General features: G+C 48.2%; 1 protein-coding gene across 1 annotated transcript in view; it reads right to left on the bottom strand.

Moving 5' to 3' along the window:
- Window positions 1-1,292: 1,292 nt before the first annotated feature.
- PGBD5 (piggyBac transposable element derived 5) overlaps window positions 1,293-26,880 on the bottom strand; it is a 105,070-nt gene continuing 79,482 nt past the window's right edge. The window contains exons 4-7 of the mRNA XM_054496657.2: window positions 17,202-17,382; window positions 13,143-13,340; window positions 4,962-5,067; window positions 1,293-3,273 (exon numbers count right to left, since the gene is read on the bottom strand). Coding sequence (XP_054352632.1) covers window positions 3,078-3,273; window positions 4,962-5,067; window positions 13,143-13,340; window positions 17,202-17,382 — 681 coding nt within the window. The 3' untranslated portion in view covers window positions 1,293-3,077. The remainder of the gene's footprint in view (window positions 3,274-4,961; window positions 5,068-13,142; window positions 13,341-17,201; window positions 17,383-26,880) is intronic.

The raw sequence follows: 26,880 nt of genomic DNA, 5'->3' as shown, positions 1-26,880 counted from the left end.
CTGTGAGTTGCAGGGAAATGCAGATTCTCTTTGGAGAAGCTTGGAAGTTTTTTGTGGGTGTTTTGTTTTGCATAAGGCTGGGAAGCTCATTGCTCCATCTTTTTCTTCCAGAGCCTGTAGCAGAGACATCCCGCAGGGGATCAGCTTGGCTTAGTGGCTGGATCTGAGTGGAACGGGCTCTCACATGCCATGTGTGCAGTAGTGCTTGCCAGCCCCATATACTCGGCCAGGGCCATGCTGGCTCCCACTGTCATAAGACCACTTACCATGCTCTTTCCTGATCCCCAGGGATGGCCAGCTACTGAAAAGCCAATCAAGCATCAACCTGAGGGCTGTTGAACCCAGGGAGATACTGGAACCAGATGCACTTCAACTAGAGTCACTCCAAAAAGCCACTTTGAATCACATCTCTAAGGCAAGGTCCAGGTCCCTGGAGGTTCTGTCAGTCAGTCCTACATGCTATTCTGTCCTTCTGGATGGAGAAAAGAAACTCTTCTCAGTCAACACTATTCCTCTAGAGACCTGGAGCGGCCACTGCAGCCTCCCCTAGACCCGGCTCAACAGCTGCCTTTTCCCATCATGTATCAGACAACAGGTGGCTGCCATTCTAGAAACAGAGCGCTACAATGGTGCAGTTATTCTCTCATGACTGGGGAATGCAGCCACCCACTGCCTGTCAGAACAGCACCTCTTCCTGCTCATTTGGAATGACACACGACACAAACTAGAAGAAAAGAGGGAAAACCACCAGGCTGGAAGGCAGGCCTGCTAGTGTCTTCAATGAAACAGGCACCTCAAATACAACTGCACTCATACAACTGCAACATCAAGACATATTTCTATTAGCCAAAGCTCAAAAAACCTTCTTTTATAAACTGCTCAGTGGTTTGAGACACCAAGAACACTTAATATCATATACACCAGATTATATAATTAAAAAAATCAAGTCTTTAAAAAAGTAGACCGTATTTTTGTTCCTTGACCTTGTTTTTTTCCTTGATACAGGGTCTGGCTGTGTCACCCACGCTGGAGTGCAGTGGCTCGAGATCCTCCCACCTCAGCCTCCCAAGTAGCTGGGACTACAGGCATGCGCCACCACACCTAATTCTTGTAGTTTTTGTAGAAATGGGCTTTTGCCATGTTGCCAATGCTGGTCTCAAACTCCTGGACTCAAGCTTCAGCCTGCAAAATCCGCCCGCTTCAGCCTCCAAAAGTGCTGGGATTACAGGCATGAGCCACCACACCCTGCCTGTTCCCTGACCTTTTAAACGAATTCACGTATTAACAGAGAATCAACATCTAAATAGACTTTTATTTTTATTTTACTTGTTTGGACAGAAAGGAAAATTCATTGGCTTTCATTAGAGTCTCCTTAAGTGTTGGAAACACATTAAACTCAGAAATAGTGGACCTTGTAGAAAAGCATCACAAATTAAAAATATATTTCTCCATGTGGTAAAAGTGCTTTCAATCCAATTAAAGGGCACGGCAAGGGTGTTTGGAAACACAATCTAAAATCTGGCCTGCAATCCGTGGCATCAAATTCCAACCACAGGGCGGGGGAGTCACCGTGATCTAGAGCACAGGAACCACGTGGGGCCCGGAGCATGCGGACAGCAACACTCGCAATAACTGAGTGAGCACAAGGAACACAGTCCCATAGCCTGAGTAGAATAGATTCTGCATTTGTAAAAAATGAGGTGGTTACATCAACTGGGTTGAAGGGGGACTGGGTAATCCCAGAAATTCCTTGTTTCTGGTCTGTGGGGATGGTCAGATCCGCCCACCACTCTGGCACCGAGGCTTCCCTGGAGACGCATAAACCTGGGTTGGGAAAGTGCCCAGATCTGCCTGGGGGACACACAAGCCTCGCTGCCAGTGCCAGGCATGCAGCCTCCCCAGTCCTGCAGTCAGCAACCACCTCCGGCCCTCGTGTCAAATCACACCTGACCAGGGTTGTCACCACAGTCCCGTTTTGGGGTTTTTCCAAGGCCAGCCCTGTTGTTCTGAGGGGCCACTCTGAGAAGGCAAACACTGCCAGGGTCACTCACTACACACAGAGGAAAGACAATGAGCAAATGGCCATCGTAGAGAATTTGGTTGTGTGTTTCAGCAATGCTACTTATTTTTCAAGACAAGTAATTCTGCCAATGATGACATCTGCGACAAAGCTTAGGGCCCGCGGGCTCCCCATGGGCCTCGTGGAGAGCAACCACGTCTGTTCGGAAGCCAGCGGCCCTTCCGGCCCTGCCACAGGCCAGAACACAGAACTGTGATCATGCAAGGAGCCATGACTGAGGCCGGGGTCGGCGTTGGGGGTGGAGAGGAGGGGACATCTGCCTTTTACATTAGATCTGAAGCAACAGTAAGAAAATAACCTGAAGATATATTTAAAAATAAAAAATAGCATCATCCTTCACTACAAGTTTTTGGCATTTCCCTTTCTCCCCTGCCCACCAGCTAAGCAGAGGGAATGAACAGGAATGCCTCGTTTTTCACAATGGGCACCCACGCCGCATTTCACTACTGTACACCCAGGATGTGTGTCTTCTTCTGACACCGGTTCAAAGGTGCTCGCATGAGGCAAATGCTGGAAAACCCTCCGGCCTCCCCTGACACCCGAGCCATTGTAACCATGCAGGGCGTCTTTGCTTTCTTCAAGTCATGAATTTGAACCACGTCCCAGATTGCTGTAGATCTTTAGGAAGCAGGCGTCTCTCTTAGAGCATGCTCCAGCTTATTCTGCCACGGGGGCCTTCCTTCGCAGTCACCAGTCCACGCTGCCTCGCAAGCTCCATGGATGTCATGAGAGAATCTGCCCTTGAGAACGTGGGTGTAGGTGCTCACCACGCCGGCGGCACTGTTTCTCGAGGGAGGACATGCTCTTCTTGGAATGCAAATGAGGACAGCAACCGTCCTCTGACCAGGTCCGTCCTGTCCCTCCAGAGGCCCTGTGCATCCCTCCCAGGCAGCAAGCCACACACCAGGCCGTGTCCGGGTCTCTGATGGGCAAGTTGGAACGGCAGGCTCTCCTCCTCCTCTCACCCCTCCCCTGACCAAGTCCTGTGCCCCCAGCATCAGTGGGTCGGAGAGGCGTCCTCCAAGCCCAGCAGCTCTCTGACGAGTCTCTCCCCAAACTGCGCCCGGCTGTACCTCTTCACGTGGTAGGCGTCTGACATTTTGTACAGGATGTAGGCATTGTTGATGGCGATGCTGATGGCGAACCAGAACACCTGCTGCCAGGTCTTGTTTGGTTTATGAGAAATGAAATACCTGAGAACAGAGGGAATAAGAACGGCTGACCCGATGGTTCATGGCACCCGGAGGAGATGCATCCCAAAGGCCCCCCTCACCACGGCCCGTGTGACGCTGCAGGTTCGTCCCTGACAGAAGCAGGAGGGCTGTGGGGGCAGGAGTCAGGCTTGGGATGTTAGGTGAGTTCTAGCTGGGGGTTTTGTCACAACAAACTTCACTTAAGACCAAGGAAGTGAAAACAACAAGGTTGCTGGAGGAGACCCCGAAAGCCAGGTGCCAGGTGTGCTGGGGTGGCGCACAGTCCCAGAGTAGACAGGCGCCTGCCAGCCCCTCCAGCTTCCCTGCTTGCTGAATGCTCCTTGCAAGGCTGTGTTCTGCACGTGTTGTGCAGCTGACACTCCTCCAAGGCCAAGCTCTTCCTCAGCTCCAGGCCCCTGCAGGGCATTCCCCTGTTCCCGAGTGTACCTTTGCCATCCCTACCATCCCTGCAGATGAAGGTACAGAGGTCGCCCCTCCGGGAAGCCCACCCAGACCCTGAGGACACTGGCCTTCTTGGGAGCACCAGTCTCAGGCCTCACTGCACTGAGTTCTCCATTTGTGAGTTTGCCTCTGCACCCTGTATAAAGTATGGGAGGATCGGTATCCTCAATATCTCACTATGACTGAAATGCCCAGCACAGAGCAGGCACCACAGACATCTACTCCACAAATGCCAGCTGCTTTAGAACAACCTCATAGAACACAGCAAGGTGCCGGTACACAGTAGGTGCTCAGTGAACTAAATGCCAATGTCTTTGTAACAACCTCATGGAATTTAGCAAGGTGCCGAGCACATAGTAGGTGTTCAAGAAAGACTTGTTCAATGAATCCCTAAGGAGTGGGGCCACCTTTCACACACAGGCTGAGTTTTCCAGAGAGAACCAGGTCCTTGTTTTTCCCTCTTTATCACGAAAAAGGCCAGGAAGTACAGGTTACCCTCAAAGAGGGTTCAGTCAATATCCGATTTTGAGTTAGTCCAACCCTGTTCTAAGTGGTACGGCTCAATCCCAGTAATTTACTAGTTTCAATGTTCAACAGCCATCATTTTTTGAGTTCCCATCATGGTGGCTATAGTGGCACGAGGTCAGGGGTGGCATCGTGGGTGTCTGGACGTCCGCACATTGTGGATCTTGTCTATGCTGTGTGTAAACTATGCATACTATGTGTATATTGAACATGAGACCACATCTGGTGATCTAAACAGGCATCCATATTTGAGAAAATTAAGGCACCCGTGCTAGAACACATGTGACTTGGGGTAGAAGTGCCCAAGCTGATGCCCAGTGTGTTAGGGATGTGGGGAAGGAGGACAGCAATTCAGGATAGAGGACTGGGGTAAGCGATGCCAACAGCTGGGGTTTGAGCTCACTGCTGAGGGACAGCTCGGTTCAGGTAAGCAAAGGAAAGGGTGCCTCTGGGCACAGGGAATGTGAACCCAGCATTGGGAGAGTGGAGGACGCAGAGTACCTGGGCAGAGGACTTCCAGGTAAAGCCAGGTGTGCACAGGCGAGGCCCAGAAGCCCAGGCTGAGGGCAGGATCTTACCTCCCAGGGTCTTCGTCCTGCAGTTCTTACACTGGGGAAACTAGTGATCATCTGCCAATACATCTATTCCGAGATGGCACAACTACGAGAGCCCTTCTGTCATGGAGGCGCCCGGCCACTTACTTGCTGTATTTGTCATCGTATCTGCAGATGTAGCTCAGGTGAGCGGCAAACGCCTCCACGGCCAAGGGGCATGGGATCTCCCCACTCTTCCTTTTGATGATGACTCCTGAAGGTGAGAGACAAGATAAGCCCCTTCCTCAGCACCTCCTCCTAATGCCAATTTATAAATGTGCCTATCTTCATCCAGCTTAGCTGCCCCCGACTTAATAAAGAGCAGAGGAGGAGGAGGGGAGGGAGAGTTGAAGAACAATCAGCACCAACCACCAGATGCTTCAGAGGGATTGAGGAAAGCATCAGTCAGGTGAGCGCCATGGTATGCGCTGGCCCATACCATGCACAGACACAGCACCCCAAGTCATGGGGTTCATAGGCCTGTAGGACCCTGGCAGGCCTGAAAGGGCTCTAAGCAGCACGGGAAAGGGTGCTGCATCCGACTGGGCCTTGAAAGAGTGAAATCGGGGACAGGACTCACTCTTCCCTCCCTCCCCCCTTCTGCCAGGCTGGGTGAGGGGTGCTAGGAAGAAGAGGTGGTGGCTGAGGTCAGATGAGGGCACCATGGAGCCCTTTCCACCTGCCTTCAGCAAAGCCAAAGGGTGTCGGCAACTCGTCACCCCACATAGGGTGACTGCAGAGTCACCCCGCACAGAGCACTAGACCTCACTCCTCCCATCTAAGCTGTGGTTTTGCATCCTTTAATAAATCCCCCGATAAGTGTATGAGATGATGGATATGCTAATTACCCTGATCTGATCACCATACATTATATGTATCAGAACATCACTATGTGCCCCGTGAAAATGTATAATTATTGTTTGTCAATTTAAAAAAGCAAAAGGAGGCTGGCGCAGTGGCTCACACCTGTAATCCCAGCACTTTGCGAGGCCAAGGTGGAGGGATTACCTGAGGTCAGTAGTTTGAGATTAGCCTGGCCAACATGGCAAAACCCCATCTCTACTAAAAATACAAAAATTAGCTGGGCACGGTGGCAGGCGCGTGTAATTCCAGCTACTCAGGAGCCTGAGGCAGGAGAATCACTTGAACCTGGGAGGCGGAGGTTGCAGTTTGCTGAGATCGCTGCCATCGTACTCCAGCCTGGGTGACAAGAGCGAAACTCCATCTCAAAATGAAATAAAAAATAAAAAAGCAAAAGGGTGAATTATTGTCATTATTTTTGTAGATATGAGGTCTTGCTCTGTCACTCAGGCTGAAGTGCAGTGTCATGATCATAGCTCACTGCAGCCTAAAATTCCTGGGCTCAAAGGATACTCCCACCTCAGCCACCCAAGGAGCTGGGACCACAGGTACATGCCACCACGCCCAGCTAATTAAAACAATTTTTTAAAATAGAGACTCACCATGTTGCCTAGGTCTCACCATGTTGCCTAGGCTGGTCTCAAACTCCCGGCCTTATGTGATCCTCTGCCTGGGCCTCCCAAAACTCTGGGATTATGTGTGCGAACCTCCACGCTCAGCCAAAAGGAATTAGAGGCTCAGAAGAAGGAGGCGGCTGTCCTTTTCAACCCTCCCATCCCCCAGCTCCATCCTTTCATGCCTCCTCGAACTTTGCGGGCCCTACACCCTCAAACACCTTTTCCTCTACTAAGTACAACTGGGAATGTATCCCGGGGCACTGCGAAGGTCATGGCAAGATAAACAAATCCTACTGGCAGGGCCTGAGAAACACACGGAGACCCATGAGCCCTCCTTGCCCCGCTGCCAAGCCACTGCTGGCCATTCTGGCTTCCCAGGCCTGCCGTATGCGCCACCCACCGCAGACAACACGGAAGATGAGAAGGACGCGTTCTTCCTAACAGCCGCGGCCATTCAAGCGCGGTTGGAGTTGACCTACCGTTTCCTTGAACTGGCCTTCTCTCACAGCAGCAAGGGACTATGGGCACAGTGCCATTTTTCTGTATTTTTTTAAGGGATTGGCTCACAGGATTGTGAAATTTCAGCAATACTTAAATGGACAAGGTCAAAGTCAAACGGGCATGTCCTTTGCAGGTCCACAGGAGCTTCATCTGGAGCCAGCCCCCTCCCACCCCCACAACTCTCACTGAGGGACCGTGGCTGAGGAGACCAGGGTCGCGCAGATCTGCTTACATACACTGAGCCGGACTCTTTCCTTCTTTCCTCAGAAACAGCAGCATTTCACACGGAAGAAACACTGGCCAGCTTGTGGGAAATTGAGCTGCCAAGGCCTGCCCCAGAGATGCAGGACCGGGGAAGGGGCCCCGGCAACGCGTTTCCTAAAGCTCTCCAAAGGCCAGACAACCACGGCGGCCCCCACACTGGAGCTTCCTCCTGGCTGGAAGACTATGGCCTCCTTCACTTGCTTATGGAGCCCCTCCTCTTGAGAGATGTTCTGCTGTCGGGAGCCCGCAGTGGGGGCATTCTCCAGGGCTCAGCGCACCAGGCGCCAGGGAGGGCGTGCGGGCCTGCAGTGCCCAAGAACTGCCGTCTCTCTCCAACACCCTTCCTGAGGGTTCCTGTCCCCGGCCCCTTATCTCAGCTGCCTCTGCCTCCAAGACCGAGTGGGAGGAACCCCTTTTCACACTCAGGGCCCCAGCATGTGGCCAGTGCAGGTCTCCCATCTCCAGCTATGTTTTGATTTGCCTGACCTCCAATGACAACCTTCTCTGGGTCATAGGAGGCTCTGGCCTCTTTAGGGTTCCACGTGGATGTGAGCAGGTGAGATCATCCCTATAAAGAAATGGAAATCTCCTTAGTTCTTTTCCTGGAACTCAGGATGCCCCGCTCTGAGTCATTAGTGTCTCCGGTGAGTCAGGGCCGCTCTCAGAAGATCTCGGAGTGTCCCATAGCCCCATCCCCGTAGCCACCGACCTTGCAGCTTTTCACCTCCTAATTTCAGCCCAATAAGAGCAGAGGCTCCTGGACTGTCACTGTCCCAATCTACCTCGCCACGGGACATGGGAGACCTTTTTTTAACTCTTCATTTCTTCCCCATTCTTTTTTATAATTTTAAATTTAACATGGGGATTTCAGCTTGAAACTGAGCTGTTTCCACACCAGAGCTGCATCCTCTCCTTGAGCATTTCCCCAGTTTATAAATCAGATCACCCTCCTCTCCCTATGATATTTTGGATTCTGAGATAGTACCAAGCTGAAAAAAGGCAAGGCAGCTGTCCTGTGACATCTTCTGATTGCTAACATTGGCAATATTAGCAAGAGGGAATCTGATAGTGACTGTCTTGACTGAGTGAATCACTGAGAATGGTGTGTGTGTCATGCACAGGTTCGTGGTGGACGCTGTATTCAGAGCTACATGGGTCTGCACACATGTCTATCTTCTCCACGTCTGTCTCTGTGATGCTCAAGATCGACATGGCCCTGTCTTCCCATTCTAATAGCTGTTCTGTCTTAACACCTTCCTCGGCTGTTAGTGGCTTGACTGACATTCCTGCTACCCTTCTGCAAATTTAAGTGAATCAATCAAGACCTGACTCATATTCATATGCAGACATTCTGCATTCTCATTAGTCTTAGTGAATCTGAATCCTAAATGGGCAGACTCCAGGAGGAAGATGACAGACTCAAGGTGGATTTCGGAAGAAAAGCAAAAGGGTTTGGCTCACAATGGGAATATCCCTTGGCATGTGACAGCATTTAACAGTTTTTTGTTTTTTTTTTTTTCTTCTTGAGACAGTCTCGCTCTGTTGCTCAGACTGAAGTGCAGTGTCACGATCTCGGCTCACTGCAGCCTCTACCTCCTGGGCTCAAGTGATCCTCCTGCCTCTGTGCCCCACCAACCCCCACCCCCAGTAGCTGGGACTACTAAAGCTACGCCATGCCCAGCTAATTTTTTTGGGGGGGTGGTATTTTTTGCAGAGATGGGGTCCTGCCATGTTGCTCAGACTGGTCTCAAACGCCTGGACTCAAGTGATCCTCCCAACTTGGCATCCAAAAGTGCTGGGATTATAGGCATGAGCCATTGTGCCTGGCCTGCATTTAACTTTTTAAAAAGCCTGTACATATGCTCACACTCTGTGACAAAAAGGTTCATGTTTCCTTAGAATCTGGAGTAAAAAATAATAAACCAATTCCTAAAATGTTCATACCTAGTTACATATTTCCTAAAATTGGCAATTCTGCTCAACTTCAACCAGAGTATATACGGTCATAATAGAGCAGAATATAACATAGAGCTGAGAAGCAGTCTTTAGAATATATGATGTTTCAGTTTATCATCTGATAAGTATATATACATATATTTGAGACAGAGTCTTGCTCTGTCGGCCAGGCTGGAGTGCAGTGGCACAATCTTGGCTCACTGCAACCTCTGTCTCCCAGGTTCAAGAGATTCTCCTGCCTCAGCCTCTTGAGTAGCTCGGATTATAGGCATGAGCCACCACACCTGGCCATGAGTGAGATTTAAAATAAATAGGAAAAGGATGAATTATTCAATAAATGGTTTAGGCACAGAGGTGCAGCTGCTGGGTCAACCCAGCCTGGCCACTAAACAACAACAACAAAATAGTAGAGGCCCACTTGATGCCACACATCAAAATAAATTTGAAGTGGATTATGATAAAGAGCACAAAATTACACCATAAAACAGCCAGGTGAACTTATACTTATCTGGCCTTGGGACAGAGGAGAGACCTAAAGCATGAGAGCACAGAAGACATCAACAGATCCGCCTATGAAGAAATGAAAACATTTTTTTATCTTAAATAATACTAATCATAAATAAAAACAAAAGGAAATGAAATACAGAAAACAATGTGCTATAGGCACAAAACTTCAAGTGAATGAGAACATGACAAATATCTCAAAAGGAAAATTGTAAGGAACATAAAGAAATCACTCGAAATTAGCCAGTCAACACATGGAGAGATGTGCAACCTCTCCAGCAGTCAGAGTGATTGATATTTAAAATCTGGGGGCATCTTCACCTGTCAGAATGACAAATAAGAAATACAAAAGTAGTGCTGGTAAAGCTGCAGGCATCTGTGCCCGCTGCGACGGTAGAGAAGTACAGCCTGCGGCAACACATCACCAGAAACCTTGACATCGTCCCACCCTTTGACCCAGCACTTCTGCTTTTGGATTTATCCACAGGAAATGATCAAAGATGTGCCCAAATGTTTATGTATGAAGACATCACTATATCATTATTAATACTGTGAAAAAGGGGATCATTGATGGGGCACTGGCTGAAGAAATTATGGCACATCCAAAGGGAAGGAATACTGGGTACAGAAGATGATCTCTCTTCATGAGAAAAAGAACTCTAAGATGTGAACCCCAAAACAGATTTCCTGGGGAGGAGCAGCTATGAACCTAACCTTCCCCCAGGCAATTTCCTGCTCATTCCAGCTACATGCAGGTCTGTGCCCACCTGAAGCACCCACCTGAAGTGCTCACTGAGCGAGTGTGAACTTCCCTGGGAGTGCTTTCTAGAGGTACTGGGGGAGGGGACCAGGGCCCCTGGAGCGGGGAGTAGGGGCTACAGTGATGCTAGGATCCTGAACTTTATGATGTAAAATAGAATACTTTGGATCCAGAAATTGTAAGTACATTAAACACGAACACTAAATTTCAACAGATTTAAAAATCAATTGCCCATCAATATCCTCCTTACATGCTCCTTTGGTGTCTGCTTTAAGAGCTCCAACCCTTAAAATTAGCCTTTTAACATTTGTCATCTTAAATCCTGAGAGGATTTTGAACCTTTCCAGTCGCATTCTTTTCTCTTCATTATCTCCTTTCACTGAGCTCAGATGAATTTGATGTCCTGCCTTGAGATACCTTTTCAGAGGTCATCACTTAAAATAATTTGGTGGGGCTGGGCATGGTGGCTCATGCCTGTAAACCCAGCACTTTGGGAGGCTGAGGCTAGAGGGTCGCTTGAGGCCAGGAGTTTGAGACCAGCCTGGGCAACATAGTGAGACCCTGTCTCACAAAAAATACAAAAAAACATTAGCCAGGTGCAGTGGTATGCACCTGAGTCCAAGCTACTTGGGAGGCTGAGGTGGAGATTTGTTTGTGCTCAGGAATTCAAGGCTGCAGTGAGCTATGATAGCACCACTGCACTTCAGCCTGGGTGACAGAGCAACACCCTGTCCCAAAAATACATAAATAAACAAAATAATTTGGTAGGAAGCAGTTCCTGCACCTGACTCACAAACATGTTCCCTGGAAATTCCCTCGTCCTGCATCAAGACCCTCATCAGTGGAGTCTGGAAGTTCAACCCAAACTCTAGCCTTCAGCTTGCAAGGCCAATTCCAAGCCTTTCTTTTCCTTCTTCATCTCCTTTCTTCTTCCTCTGCTTCCTCTTCCTCTTCTTTGTTCTTCCTCCTCCTCCTTCTTTTTTTTTTTTTTTTCTCATGGTAGATGGGGGTCTTTCTATGTTGCCCAGGCTGGTCTTGAACTCCTTGGCTCAAGCGATGTCCTGCCACAGCCCCTTGAGTAGCTGGGATTCCAGGTGGGTGCCACCATGCCTGGCTCAAACCTTTCTTCAACTGATCCCAGACACAGCACTCAAGAGCACAGCTTCCTGCAGCCTTCTACATCCAAATCGAGTATTGACACCCATCTGCTGGGGTCCCTTGATCGCAATCTCCACTGAGGCGTGATGCAACTTAAGCTGGCGGGAGGTGAAGGATGGGAATAAACTAGCAACATACATTAAACATAGATGCACAAACTGCACCGCAGAAACATACACACCACACACACAACACACACCACACACACACCATACCCATAACACAGACATGCATGTGTATACACACACCACACAAACATACAGACTACACACACCACACCATGTAAACATACATATACACACCGCACCACACATACAGACCACGCACACCCCACACCATGCCCATAACATAGACAGACATGTGTATACACACCACACCAACATACAGACCACACACCACACCATACAAACTTACACAACACACAACAAACAATACACACACACCACACCCACCACACCACACATACCATATCACATACACACTCCACACCACAGTACACCACGCCAATACATACACACACACCACACCCACTATACCACAAATACATATCACATACACACTCCACACCACACAAATATATACACACACGTCACAGAAACATACATATCACATACTCCACACCGCATACAACACACCAACACAGACACACCACACCCACCATACCACACATACCATACCACACACACACTCCACACCACAGTACACACCAATATATACACACACCACACCCACCATACCACACATACCATACCACATACACACTCCACACCACAGTACACCACACCAATATATACACACAGACCACACACAGCATGCCACCAAAAATACATATCACATACACACTCCACACCACACACAACATGCCAGGCAAGCTTACACACCACACACACGTACATGTGAGAGCACAAATCTGCACACAAACACCTGGGCTCCTTGGCAGTGTTCCTTTACAAGTGAAAGGGAAAGAGGCCTTTGTTTTCTACCTCATTCGTCGTCATTTGTCTTGAGGAAAGCCTCCGTGTGAAGGCAGGGGAGGCTGCCCCCAAGCACAGCACAGCCGGGAACGCTTTTGCAAGGGCCCCTTTGTCCTTTCAGTGGTTTAGTGATGATTTCACTGTACGGTACTTTAAGTATAGGCTCCTTGCTAAGTAAGTTCCTTTGTTATGAATGGATTTTAAATCCTGAGTAAAATCAATGAAGAAATCAGGGAACAGCGGATGAACCAGACAGCGCACATGCTTAATTTCTAAGGAAGACGCTGAAAGATAAGAATGGTGGATTTTTCCTCCCATCAGAACAGATTTTTCACAGAATCCCAGACGATAAAGTGAAATGCCATTCAAGCCATTCAAATGCAGCCTATTATCATACCCCGTGTACAACCTGGGGGCTTCCAGGGGCTGCTTGAGCCACCTGCAAATCCCGTCAGCCTGCACCGCTCAAAAGCTTACAACGAACGGGGAGCTCTTTCCTCGCTGCTTACCCGCTGCTTCCACACAGCCGCCACACTTAGGAGCGTGGCCCCAGACGCTGGGGAATAACCGAGGGTAGTCTGACCCCAGAGCAGCACAGCCCACAGTGGACGCGACATCCACCGCAGCGCTGGGCTCGGCCAAGCTCAACCAATCCCAGCGCGCCCCGCTGTGTCAACGGCGGGCCTGCACTCACCCTGCTGCACCGGGGAGTAGGCGTTGGTCAGGAAGCGGAAGTGTCCTTTGTTGTACCAGCAGATCAAGGACATATTCCCCTTCATCTTGATTTGGTACTGGCCCCGGGCCGGGGGCGTGGCTGGGTTGGTCAGCATGGACAGTGGGAGGCCGGTGCAGTCGCTCTTCCGCGCGCTAAGCAAGCCGCAGCAGTAAATCCCTGGGGGGAGAGGGAGGAAGGATCACACACTCACCATCATCGGAGATGCCAGCGGCTCCTCCGCCCTGTGCACCCCCAAGGAAAGGATGGGACTGCCCGGTTCTGAGGCTGATGCTTGGGAGTCAGACCCTCTAGAGACCCCTCTAAAAGAGACTGCTGAAGTTTTGAGGTCTCCTATCCCTCTGTTGTCTCTCCCCCGACAATCTCCCCAGGTCCCTCCCTAAGAACATACAGTATGCTAAGACTGCATGTAGGGCTACAGCACAAGCAATGGATCGGCAGCAGCAGCAGGAGCTGTCACCTGGACCCTCACTTGGGTGTCCAGCACAGCATTACGCACGTGCACTCATCATCCCATCTACTTCAAGAAACTTCTGTGCTCCACAGGTTATGGCACGCACATTAGAGAAGAAGAACTGAGACTCGAGAAGAGCGAGGCCCCCAGACTCACAGCTGGGAGGGCAAAGACAGGCATGAAGCCCAGGACTGTCCAGCATCCAAACCTAGCCACGGTTACATCATCCTAATGGTCTCACCAGGACGTGGCTGTACGCAAGCCCAGTGCTGAGCCAGTCCACACTGCACCCCAGGAAGCTGTCAGACGGAGCCCCCATCTCCTTGGGGAGCTATATTTGATGCGAAGGAAAGAATAATCCAATAATGTGAACTAAACCAAGTGTCCTTCCACAAGTGGGTGGAGAGCTTCCTGAGGCAGAAGGAGCTTGCGCTTGGTCTCTCAGGCCTGGAAGATTGGCATGGGTGGCTGGTGGGCGGTAGAGACCAGTATGAACAAACGCCCACCGCGGACTTGCTCACTTCCACCCTGGACTCAAGGCCTTTCGGGTCCTTCCACTTCATGGGCCCGCCCCACCCTGCTGGGACAGAAGGCCACAGGGGCCACAAGCACTCAGCTGCTCCTCAGCAGCCTGGAGGGGACGCAGAGACCCTGGGAGCAGTCTCAGCCTTTACTCTCTGCTCAGCTCCCGGAGGACCAACAGTGCCATCGGTCACCTGAACACATCCCATATCCCATGCATCTGCTTTCCTCATCCCCGCATCCCATCAACTGTCCTGCACTGGAAGAAGAACAGTTGAATGTATCTTTCCCTCTTCCAAATTCCTTTCCTTGTGGCAGGTGGGAAGGAAGATGCACCCGGAGGTGCTTTTGAGTCTCGCTGCTGAAAAGAGGAGAGGTCTGCTGCTCGTAGCTCCATTCCTAGCAACCGCACGTGACCACTCAAGCTATTCTCATCTAGAGATGTAAAAAGGAGAATCTGTTCTTAAAAACAGGGAGGAGGATGACATGAACAAGGGTAAGGATGTCCAAAATCACCCATATGGGGCTCAGTCTACACCACCAGCCAAAGAGAAGCTGCATGTTCGTAAGAGGGAAAGAAGAACATTCCAGCAGCACTCAAGTTTCCATGACTCTATCCTTTTATAAACACAGAAATTATTCTAGGAATGTCCTTTCTGGCTTTTATTTGACAACGGTCTCTGTGGCCCTAGGAGGGACAACCAGACTCTCAGCTCTGATTCTTCTCCTCAAACTTGGCTGCCTGAGAATCCCCCAGGGTGGGGAGACAGTGGCCCAGACCAATGCGATTTGTGTCCTGAGGAGGTGGGGTGCAGCCACTAGTGACCCTCCCTGCTGGAGGACACTGCCCTCAGTCACAGCAGAGGAGGTACATGATGACGCCCTGGGTGAAGAGCTCAGTTTAGACGCTTCTAAAAATAGGCAAGGAGATCTTTTTTATCTCTTACCTAACCTTCTCTTGAAAAAAATCCAAATTCCATATCTAAATATTTTCTTCCAGCTAGAAGATTCTTTTCCCATCCTCCTAATTCTCTGAGCCAAGAGGCACCCCCTTCTCAGAACCACAGGAGCAGCACACTCAGCTCTTTGGGAACCATATTGATGGCCCGGGATAGTCCTCTAGCATCCCACTCCACCTTCCTTGTCTGCACGGCATCCACCCCACTCGACACAGACACACACACACACACAGGTACACACACAGACACACACACAGACACCAACATAGATGCACACACACACATAGACACACACAGATACACAGATACACACAGACACATACACATACACACACAGGTACACATACAGACACACACAGACACACAGACACACGGACTTATACACAGACACACACAGATACACAGATACAGACACAGACACACACAGACACATACACACAGGTACATAACAGACACACAGACACACACACAGATACAGACACACACACACAGATGCACACACACACACACAGACACAAACACAGATGCACCCATGGACACACACAGATACACAGGTACACACAGACACATACACACACAGACACAGACACACATACAGATACACACAGACACACAAACACAGATGCACATATGGACACACAGACACACACAGACATACACAGACACAGACACACACAGACACACAAACACAGACACAGCCACACAGACACACAGAGATGTACACACAGACACACACAGACGCACACAGACACGCAGATGCACACACAGGCACAAAGATACACATAGACACACACACATACACTGACACAGACATACACATACACACAGACATACACAGACACACACACAGATACACAGACACACAGATGCATACACAGACACAGACACAAAGACACAGACACAGACACACACAGACACACAAAGACACAGAGACACACATACACCCCTTCTACTTTCAGTCCAGGTTGATGGTGTGAGGCAGGGAACAGGCCCTGGAACACACATAAACATCACACTCGCAGTACCCGCACTCGGCCTTGTACGAGTGGGCAGGAGAGATGGCAGTCCTCGTTCTCACCCTGTGCTCGAACAGAGAACCCACCATTCTTCCAAAGCAGCTGGGTACTGTGCTTCAGGGCCAATTTTCTCTTGCTTTACTTTCACAGCCCCACTTCATGTCGTCAGATCTCTCTACCTTTGATTCTTCCAACAAATAACTATTAAGCCCTGGGCTTTGCAGATGAGTAAGATGCAGCTGAGGCCAGCAAAAAGGGAAGTCCAGGGCTGCGGCCTCACTGCAGCTGCCAGGGCTCCAGGATGTCAGCTGTCTACACCTCGTTACTTAAGAGGGTCTAGTTTTAAGGCCAGATGTCTGACTGCTGCTGAGCAAACGGTCTGCAACTCTAGTCCAGTGGCTGCTGCAGGGGAGCAGGCACTTTTTGTGCTTCTTCTGAGTGGACCAGATCTAAATTCTCAAAGGCAGGACAAAGTGAAGGCCAAGGCAGCCTGCCATGGGGCTCCCTGAACTGGTCCAGATCTTCTTTTTCTATAGCCCCTATTTCTTCCGAGCCACAGAAGGCTTGCCCAGTCTTTGCCACGCATGCACCAAGCACCTGAGCACCCAGAGTACCTAAGACTTTTCTGAGGCTCATTGTACTGTTCCCTGTCTTCACACAATTCTTGTCTATCTCCTGGGAAGGGGCCACATTATAGATGATGGGTGAGTTCCAGAGACTTCCTAGAGCCTTACTAGAAGCTGTGTCCAGGGAACACAGGCTTTTGATGGCTGCAGATTTCCAACAGGGGACACACAAAGAAATGCCCCGAAGACCAGGCAGAGCTTTGCGCCGACATGTCCTCTAGACCTTGAGCCCGTGGCTCACACACCTTGCAATCTCTAGTGCCCAGTGGGGTCCAGCACGCAGGGTGGCTGAGATGCATCTGTTCCCTCAAAGAAGAGCCTCATCACCTGGTATCCTGTGGTTTGTGCTGGCCACCATGCATCTGTACCCCGACCTGGACCTCTCCCACCACTTTCCCAGGGGAGGCTGGGCCGTGTCCCCACTGGCTCCCCACTTGACTAACCTTGCTTCTCAAACTCTTCAAACAGGGTCAGGCTGGTGATGCTGGGCCCCGTGAAAATGATGTAGTTCTTGCCTGCCGCGTTCCGGCACAGGCTCCTGGCCACCATGCTGTGGAGCTGGGGCTTATTCTTCAGTGCGTCCAAGCTGTCTGGGCCCCCGCCTTCCTTCAGGTGGACGTATATCTTTAATAGAAACACACAGAGGTTAGCATGCTCACAGCAGTGTCAGGCTGGGAGCCCGAGCATTCAGCAAGCACGGGTCTCATGGGTCTCAGTCATCCAGCTAGGAGCCTGTGGAAAAGCCCCCAACATCTTTTCAGCTCACAGGGACTCTAGGTCACCCCCAAGCACACCCCATGGCTTTGGCGACTGGTGACTCAGCCCCAGATGCTTCAGTTTGGAAAGGTCAAGGCGGAGGTGGAAAAGAACAAGCAGCCGTGGGTAATGGGACCATGCAAACACATTCCCCGGCTTTCAAACACAGGAATGATTTAAATTCTCTATAAGTAAAATTAAAGGCAACCTCACCTGTTAGGAATACACATATCTGTGTACTTTCCATTTGAATACAGCTTCTTAATTTACAAAGTATGTTCATAATGACTGTTTAATTTGTTCTTTACAGTAACCCCCATCAGGCAGGCAGAAGAGGTATGATTCCCCTCATGGTGCAGAGGAGACAGGACTGAGGGCTAAACATTTGCCCAAGAGTCCAGGACCAACAAAGAGGATGTGTGGGACTCAGGGAGCAATTTTTAAACGTTGTTTCATGCTGCTTCCGTGAACATCAACAAAGGGGTAGAGGCAGGAAAGTGAATGGATTGAAGAAGAGCATGTTCAAAAAATCAACTGCCTCCAGTACAGGTGCAAGAAAGGTGACTTAGTAAGAATATCTTAAACAAACAAAACACAACACAAAATGTGGTGTTGGATGACAGTAAGTCACTGCAAACCAGAACTGCTAGGGAAGTTCATAGATCTGAGCCCGCCACAGATTATTTCTATATTAACACACGCAGCTGCATGTTGCCTGTGGTTTCTATACAGATATCTACACTCAAATTTTTAAATGCTGTGTATGTTTTTTAAATTGCTGCATCACAAATGACCACAAACTCAGTGGCTTCAACAGCGTCTGTTTATGAGCTCATAGTTCTGTAGGCTGGAGGTCTGAGCAGGGCACGGCTGGCTTTTCTGCTCAGGGCAGCACAAGGCTGCAATAAAAATGTTGACTGGTGGGTTCTCATCTGGTGCTTGGGATCTGCATTCACGTTGTTTCCTTACGGCTGCAGGACTGAGGTCCTGTGTCCCTGCTGGCCGTCAGCCAGGGACTGCGTTCAGCTCCTGGGGGCAACATGTAGTCCTTGCCACATGACCTCTTCCATTGTGAAAGCCAGCAATGATTGGCCAGGCACGGTGGCTCATGCCTGTAATCCCAGCACTTTGGGAGGCTGAGGTGGGTGATTACCTGAGGTCAGGAGTTTGAGACCAGCCCGACCAACATGGTGAAACCCTGTCTCTATTAAAAATGCCAAAAATTAGCCAGGTGTGGTGGCAGGTGCCTGTAAGCCCAGCTACTTGGGAGGCTGAGGCAGTAGAATCGCTTGAACCCAGGAGGTGGAGGCTGCAGTGAGCCAAGATCATGCCATTGCACTCCAGCCTAGGCAACAAGAGCGAAACTCCATCTCAAAAAAAAAAAAAAAAAAAAAAAAAAAACCCCAAAAAACCCCGCAATGGGGCCTCTTCCTAAAGCTGCGTCCCTCTCTTGCTTTCTGTCTTAGGGCTTACTTGGGTAGATTGGGCCCATGCAGGATAATTTCTCTTTAACAGATTTAGGACCATTATACATTTGCAAAATCCAAATTCCTTCTCATCAACACCCACATTAGTGCTTGAGCGAGTAACGGGGAAGTGTGTGCACACCAGGGGCAGGAAGCCTGTATCTTCGAGTTCTCACACACATTGGGGCACACTGCTTCCACACCAGGCACTTCTATGCATCTGAAGAACTGCAACGTGATAGCTGAGAAATGGAGTGCTTCCCCACCTTATTTAAACCAGCAGAGTGGAGATGACGTCAGTTTTATTCCCTGGGAATAGACTGATTCAATGTCCCTTTCATGAAGACCAACAGTAAACAACACCTTCCCTGTCCAAACACTCAGCATCAGTGAGGATGTGGGGAAATGAGCACTGTGCTGATTTGGTATAAATACGCATAAACTTTCCGGAGGGAAATTTTGCCCATGAGTCAAAGAACTTAAAGTATGGCTGTTACGGAAAACAGTATGGAAGTTCCTCAAAAAATTAAAAATAGAACAACCATAAGATCCAGTAATCTTACCTCTGGGTACACACCCAAAGGAACTGAAATCAGGATCTCTAAGAGATACCTGCACTCCCACGTTCACTGCTGCATTATTCACAATCGCCAAGATATGGAAACACAAGTGTCCATCAGTGGATAAGTGGATAAAGGAAATGTGGCATATACACAAGATAAAATACTATTCAGCTTTTAAAAAGGAGGAAATCTTGCCATCTGCAACAACATGGACCTGGAAGACATTAAGTTAAGTGAAATAAGCCGAGCACAGGAAGAGAAACACTGTATGATCCCACTTACATGTGAACCTCAAGTTGAACTAATAGGAGAGAGTGGAATGGTGGTTACCAGGGGCTGGGGGATGGAAGTGGGAGTGGGGAGGTATTGGCCAAAGAATTCAAAATCTGTTAGATAGGAGGAATAAGTTCAAGAGATCTATGGTACCACATGGTGACTACAGTTAATAACAATATATTCTTGGAAATTGCCAAGATGGTCAATTTGAAGTGTTCTCACCACAAAAAATGATAACTATGTGATGTAATGCATATGTCAGTTGGCTCGATTGGGCCATTTCAGTGTCTACATATTTCAAAATATGTTGTACAGAATAAAGATATACTATTTTCATTTGTCAATTAAAAAATAAATTTTGTAAAAACCTTAAAAATATTCATGCTATTTTACTCATGAGTTTCACTTTTAGGAACTCAATCCAAGGTAACAATCAGAAATGTGTTAAAAGGATTTATATATAAAATACCATGTCCATTTCAGGGTTTTTATAATGGTAAAAAAATTAACAATGACCTAATTATCTTACATGAAGAGACTGGTTAAAATTATATATGTAGGTATAATGGAATATGGTACACTTTAAAAAATCATCATGTAGAAAAAATGTTTAATAACATAGAAAATGTTCACAATAGCATTGCAAGTAAAGTAGCCAGACTATAAAACAGTGCAAGTGTGTGTGTGTATGTGTGTGTTTATATAGATATGTTGACTATACACTCAAACGGCTATTTCTATAAAAAGTATTTATTAGAATGACAGCTATGCTGGACTTTTAATGTTTTTGATGCTAAATATGGAATACAAGCTTAATCAGAAAAAGACCCACTAAAAATAATTGTAAAATAACTTCCTTATCAGGATTACCCAAGCATAAGAGTATCTGGAATTTGCAGGGTCTGTAGGGTCTGAGTGAACGGTTATTCATCATCTCCACGCCTGGAGATGATGATGACTCTGAGAATCAGGGCAGCCTCTTGCTGTTTTGGAATTAACACATTTTCCCAAAAGCCAGTGATGTGCAGCTGAGATTTTACAACCCCTGGGTAGAATATGGAAGGCAGTCCTGCTGCAGGACTGTCTTGAAATTACTCAGCCTCGTGTCCACACATGCACCTCTGAAAACTGCCATTTTTCCAGACTCCAGCCAGTCTCTTCTGAAGAAGTGGACGCTTAACTGGGATGTCACAGGAGAAGGGGACAGGCACTGAGCCAAAGGAGACAGGCACTGAGCCGAAGGTCAAAGATTTCTTATTAGGAAATCTGGAAGAAGGATGCAGCCAAGAAGTGGCACCAATGAGAGTCCAAAGAGAGTCCCAAATGTGTGGCACTCATTGCTATAAAATAATGAGTTTCTAAAAGTGAATATAAAATAGGACCTTCATTTAAATAAATACAAAAAAAAAAAGGTAACCTTGAAAGTCTCAGTTGAGGGCATGATTTAGGAAAAACTGTTGGCAAGGCAGTCAAAATCTGGCCAGGAAAAGGCTCAGCCCAAGAGGTACTGCTTGGTCTGATGGCCAGGCAGGTCCGGTACCCGACTGGTCCTGGTTTGCTTTGACACAATAATGTCAGTGGTCAAAGGTAGTACCTTGTTTCCCTTAGCTGGATGAGCAACCTCCAGTGACGTCTTATCCCATCCATGCTCTGTTGCTACAAATGCTTAAGCTACACAAGCTATGCTAATGATTGCATCCAGGTTTAAGAGACTATCCTAAGGAATCCCACCAGTAATGTGAGAAACAGCAGAATCAGTGGGAACCCACACATGTATTCAGACGCTGGGTTGGGTACTTTCTACAAGAGCTCCCCAGACACAACACGGAAGGAAATACCATTCACTTAGATGTGTGACTACTTCCTGGTCTGCTTTTCAAAAAGTCAGATATCTCCCTAGATATATCTAGAGAAAGCACTATCATACTAATATGGTTCCACCAACGTGTGTAGACATAGGTGACTTCCTATCACTGGGCAAAATGCAGCCAGTTATAGACACTTCTGAGCTACAAGACTGTTTGACAAGTATCTCTAGGGCAGGAAAATGTACCATTTGGTGGTTGCCAAGCTTTTCACTTTTCCTAAAAAGTTTTTTTTGCTCCTATGATTTATTAATTTTTAAATACATATGTTTAGGAAAGTAGTCATGCAAGTTTATTACTATATGGAATTATACTTTGCCCCAGGGTATTATTCCTAATGTTGCATATTTTATACTGACATTACAACAAAAACGATCTTACGAAATATGGATTATAGCAGTTAATACCCTGGGGGACACATACAGCACATGGCATTTATCTTAGCTCTCCTGAAATGCCCCCACGACCTCCAGAGGCAGGATCTAGTTCATCTTTTCCCTCAACTTCTCAAAAGAACAGTAAGGCTAGTGGTAGTAGCTGCTGACTCACCAGCTGATAGTTCCACTAAGCTGTTGCTGGGATCGGGGCGCCCTCCTGCCTCTCTAACACAAAGAACTGGAGAAAGCCCAGTTCAGCTAGACTAGTCTTGACCAATGAATGACGCTACTTCTTTTTCAGCACAGAAGAGAATCAGTTTTCTCAGTGAAGAGCATATTTAGGGGAAGGGTATCACATCGTAGGGACTGGTGATCCTTTGCTTGAGTCTTTTATCTCTACCGTGCAAGGAGCAATGAAGGTGAAAGTAATTCAGCTGTGGGGAAACAGCACAGCAGTGCACGATCTGCACTCACTGAAGACACAGAATGAGATCATGGGGTGTGTGCGGCTATCACCTGGGACATCTGCACGGGACAGCCACTTGAGAGAGTTGTGAATTGTAAATGACAGTCACTTGTCATGAGAGGAACTGGGGCAGGGAGGGTGAGTGCCGGGATACATGGGCACCGGCTCTGTCATTCACTGGCTTGTGGGTTTTGGGGCAAGTTACTTAATTGCTCTGAGCCTTGCTTTCCTTATCTGTAAGGATAACACCACCATATGCACCTTGCAAGGCCCTTGTCTTTAAATGAAAATTGTGCACATAGAAGTGATTTTTTAATATAGCAAAGCTCTGTAACTGTGCTCCCAATGTGGTTGCCTTCAGCCACATATGGCTGTTTTCATTTACATTTAAATTAACTAAAATGAAAAAGTCAGGCCCGTAGCCACACTGGTCACAATGCAAATAGTCAACAGTCACATGAGGCTAGGAACTGCTGTCATGGAGAGCACAGATATGAAACATTTCCATCATTGCAGAGAGTCCTGCTGGACAATGCTGCTTGTGCCATCTTCGTGTATTAGCTGGGGCTTCCAGCAAAGTCTCTAGGCCATCACTGTACTGATGACTTTCATCTCTCATTGCCCAGTTTCTCTCTCATGCCTCTCACCATGACCATGCTCAGGAAGAGCTCATGTGCTGAGTCTGTTCTTGGTCCTTCTCCTCTCTGGCTGCACCTTCAGCACCGCTGACCCCTGTGGGAGCCTTGCCTTCATCTCATCCCAAAGCTCAAAGCCTGAGGTGGTTCTTTCAAAATGACAGGTTGGAGGAGGGACATATATCAGCATGTGGGCTCTCTGTACACACTCATGTCTGTGCAGTTGAAGATTCTAAGTTCTTTAGGGAGAGGGTTGAAGCTGATCCACACAGTAGCTGGTGCACTTACCTGGGCACTTAGTAAATACTTTATTGTCATCTTTGAAGTCCTATACGGTAAAGAGGTATGGGTGGATTAACTTCACTCAAAAGATGGAGAAGGAAGATAGTTCTCAGCTACTTGCTCAAGGACACAAAGAGGTCCACAGTTATGTCTTCTGTCTCAGCCAGTCCCATCCTTAACTTACCATATCCAACCTGGACAGGATCTCATGCCAGCATCCTCCTCACTGCACAATTAAACAACTGGACACATGTCCTGCCCTGCCCAGCTTCTGAATCCACAAGCAAAAATCACTCTAGCCAATTAATTCCACTTTTAGAGCCACTTTTAGGCCCTCACTTTTAGAGCCAATTCAATTAGTTATAGGTCAAGAGTAAAATATTTCACTTAGTATGTAAAATGATTGAGTCAAATAAGGAAAAAAACACTTTAGTGCACCTTCTTTAAATTCTTTCAACATAAATAGTATGTCTCAAAATAAGGGAAATTAGTGACATGGATGCTAGACCACTGTCCTACCAACAGTCAAGCTGGATAAAAGATACTTGGCTTTTTGTCTAAATCGGCAAAAGTTCTCTCCTTAGAGGAGCCAACATAGCCTAGTGGTTAAGAAGGTGGGATCCAGGCTGGGCGCAGTGGCTCATACCTGTAATCCCAGCACTTTGAGAGGCCGAGACGGGCAGATCACAAGGTCAGGAGATGCAGACCATCCTGGCTAACACAGTGAAACCCCTTCTCTACTAAAAATACAAAAAATTAGCCGGGCGTGGTGGCGGGCACCTATAGTCCCAGCTATTCGGGAGGCTGAGGCAGGAGAATGGTGTGAACCCAGGAGGCGGAGCTTGCAGTGAGCTGAGATCGCGCCACTGCACTCCAGCCTGGGCAACAGAGGGAGACTCCATCTCAAAAAAAAAAAAAAAAAAAGAAGGTGAGATCTAGAGTCAGAATGGCTGGGTTTAATCCCAGGTCTACTGCTTTGTAGATCTAATTTTAGGCAAGGTAGCAAATCTCTCTGTGCCTCAGTTTCCTTATCAAGAAACAGTGGTGGTGACATTACTTGCCTCATAAGGCCCTTGTGGAGAAAAAAACGAATCCTGCATGTGAAGTGCTTAAGCACAAAGCCTGGCCCACAACACACACTCTGTAAATGTTCGTCATTCTTTCCTGAATGCCAGAAGCAGCTGCCAGAATCCACAGATGAGACTGAGGGAGGAAAGGGGCTTCCAGGTCAGCTAGCTTAGCAGCACGGAGCGCACGGACCTCATTCAGAGTGTCCCTCACAGATGTCATGGAATCTGCCTGGACAGATTCCATGATGTGTACAGGGGGTAGGAAGCAGGGGTTCTTTTGCTTTGGGGTTACCATCTTGAATTCTGGCTTCTAAAGCCCATCTACTTCCGGAGTATGTCAATGCCCAGCGTGAACCTGAAGCCCTGCCTCCACTGAGCAAGGCTGTCATCCAGAATTGCCTCCTTGACATGACAGCCACCCAGTCCTCTGAAGACGGTCTGTCCTGTCTTCTTCAGATGACACCCCCTTATGTCTCTCCAAGCCCCACTCAGGACGCCACTCAGGACACCTCCCAGGCATCTGCTCCTCAGCCCCTCCTCAGTGTTCGTCCATCTGTCAACATCCCTCGCTGGGAATGTTGGTCTCATGCTGCAGAGGCAGGTGCCTGGCCCAACGTGTTCAAACAGGAGAAATCTGCTCTTTTAGACTATACCATTCAAAAAAATTAGTGGATCTTTTTTTTCTCCTCCAAATAATCTTGGGGTTCCATTAATCACTAAAGGTCGATAGAACATTAACCTGTTGGCCAATTTTTCCCACTGGAGCCTCGATCTTTTTGATATGGTGGAGCCTAAACAGCAGTCTCTGCAGAGAACTGCTGCAGAGTTTTCTTTCCACCCACAGAGAGGGCACAGGCTTCCAGGATGAGCAGCCTCAGTGTCTTGGATTGAGGAACTCCAATCGCTCAATTAGGTGGCTTTCCCCTACACTGGAAGATTCATCATCTGTATAAATCTCTCCTTTTTCTCCTCCTTGGCGCACAGGGGAGCCTGCAGATGAGGGGAGAGGAGGGGAACCTGGCTAGCTCCCATGCTCACACGCCCTCTGCAAACAGGTTAGGGCTGGAGGGTGTTTTGGGGTCTAGGTTAGTCCTTAGCAGGCCTGTGACACAGAATAAATACAGACAGTCTCCAATTTACACTGGTTTGACTTATGAGTTTTTGACTTCATGATCATGTGAAAGCAACAGGCATTCAGTAGAAATTCCTTCAAATGTTGACCTTTTCCTTGGCTAGCGATATGCTGTGCAATGCTGGGTGGTGGCAGTGAGCTGCAGCTCCCAGTCAGCCAGGCGATCACGAAGGTAAACAACCATGAAATATACAACACTTTATTATAAAAGAGGCTTTGTGTTAATTTTGCCCAGCTGCAGGCTAATGTAAGTGTTCTGGGCATGTTTAAAGTAGACTAGGCTAAACTGTGCTCTTTGGTAGGTCAGGTGTATTAAATGCATTTTTTTTTTTTTTTTTTTAGAGGCAGGGTCTCACTATGTTGTCCAGGCTGGTCTCAAACTCCTGGACTCAAGTGGTCTCCGTCCTCAGCCTCCCACATTGCTGGTACTATGTGAACTCGCCACTGCACCCAGCTTTAAATGCATTTTTGACTTAAGATATTTTCTTTTTTTTGAGACAGGGTCTCGCTCTGACACCCAGGCTGGAGTGCAGTGGTGCAATCTTGGCTCACTGTAGCCTTGATCTCCCAGGCTCAAGGGAACCTTCCTCCTCAGCCACCCAAGTAGCTGGGTCTACAGATGTGTGCGACCACACTCAGCTATTTTATATTTTTCATGGAGACAGGGTTTTGCCACGTTGCCCAGGCCGGTCTTGAATTCCTGGGCTCAAGTGATCTGCCTACCTTGGCCTCCCAAAGTGCTGGGATTACAGGTGTGAGCCACTGTGCTTAACCTGACAAGATATTTTCAATTTACTAGGGGTTTATCACAGGGATGTAACCCCATTATAAGTCGAGGAGCTTCTGCATGCTGTCTTAAGTGCACATGGTATCTAGCAGTGGGTAACTAGCAGTGGAACCGGACCAGCCTGGGTAAATAGCAGTGGGAAAGCCAAAAAAGAAGGCATTGGCTGTGGCCTCATCTATACCCAGCATTCTGCATCTAAGGAGCAAGCATATCGCAAGATTTCCTGAGCCCTACCTTATAAATAATTCTCTGCCTGCTTACTCTTGTCTTAAGTGCCGCTATTAAAACATTGGGTGTCTTGGTGCTTGGCCTGTGGCAAGAGCTCATGGCTACTCTCTTCCTTGCCACACCACATACCCTACTGTATATGTCTCTGGGGGTGTTTCTTACCCCTACAGGTGCCTTCCTGTAGCCCTGCGATGTACAAACACACCTCCGGTATTGCGC

The sequence above is a fragment of the Pongo pygmaeus genome, chromosome 1 (genome assembly GCF_028885625.2).
Source record: "Pongo pygmaeus isolate AG05252 chromosome 1, NHGRI_mPonPyg2-v2.0_pri, whole genome shotgun sequence".
Classification (NCBI taxonomy): Eukaryota; Metazoa; Chordata; class Mammalia; order Primates; family Hominidae; genus Pongo; species Pongo pygmaeus.
The sequence above is the reverse complement of the archived record's forward strand: the minus strand, read 5'-3'. Positions and strand labels throughout refer to the sequence as shown.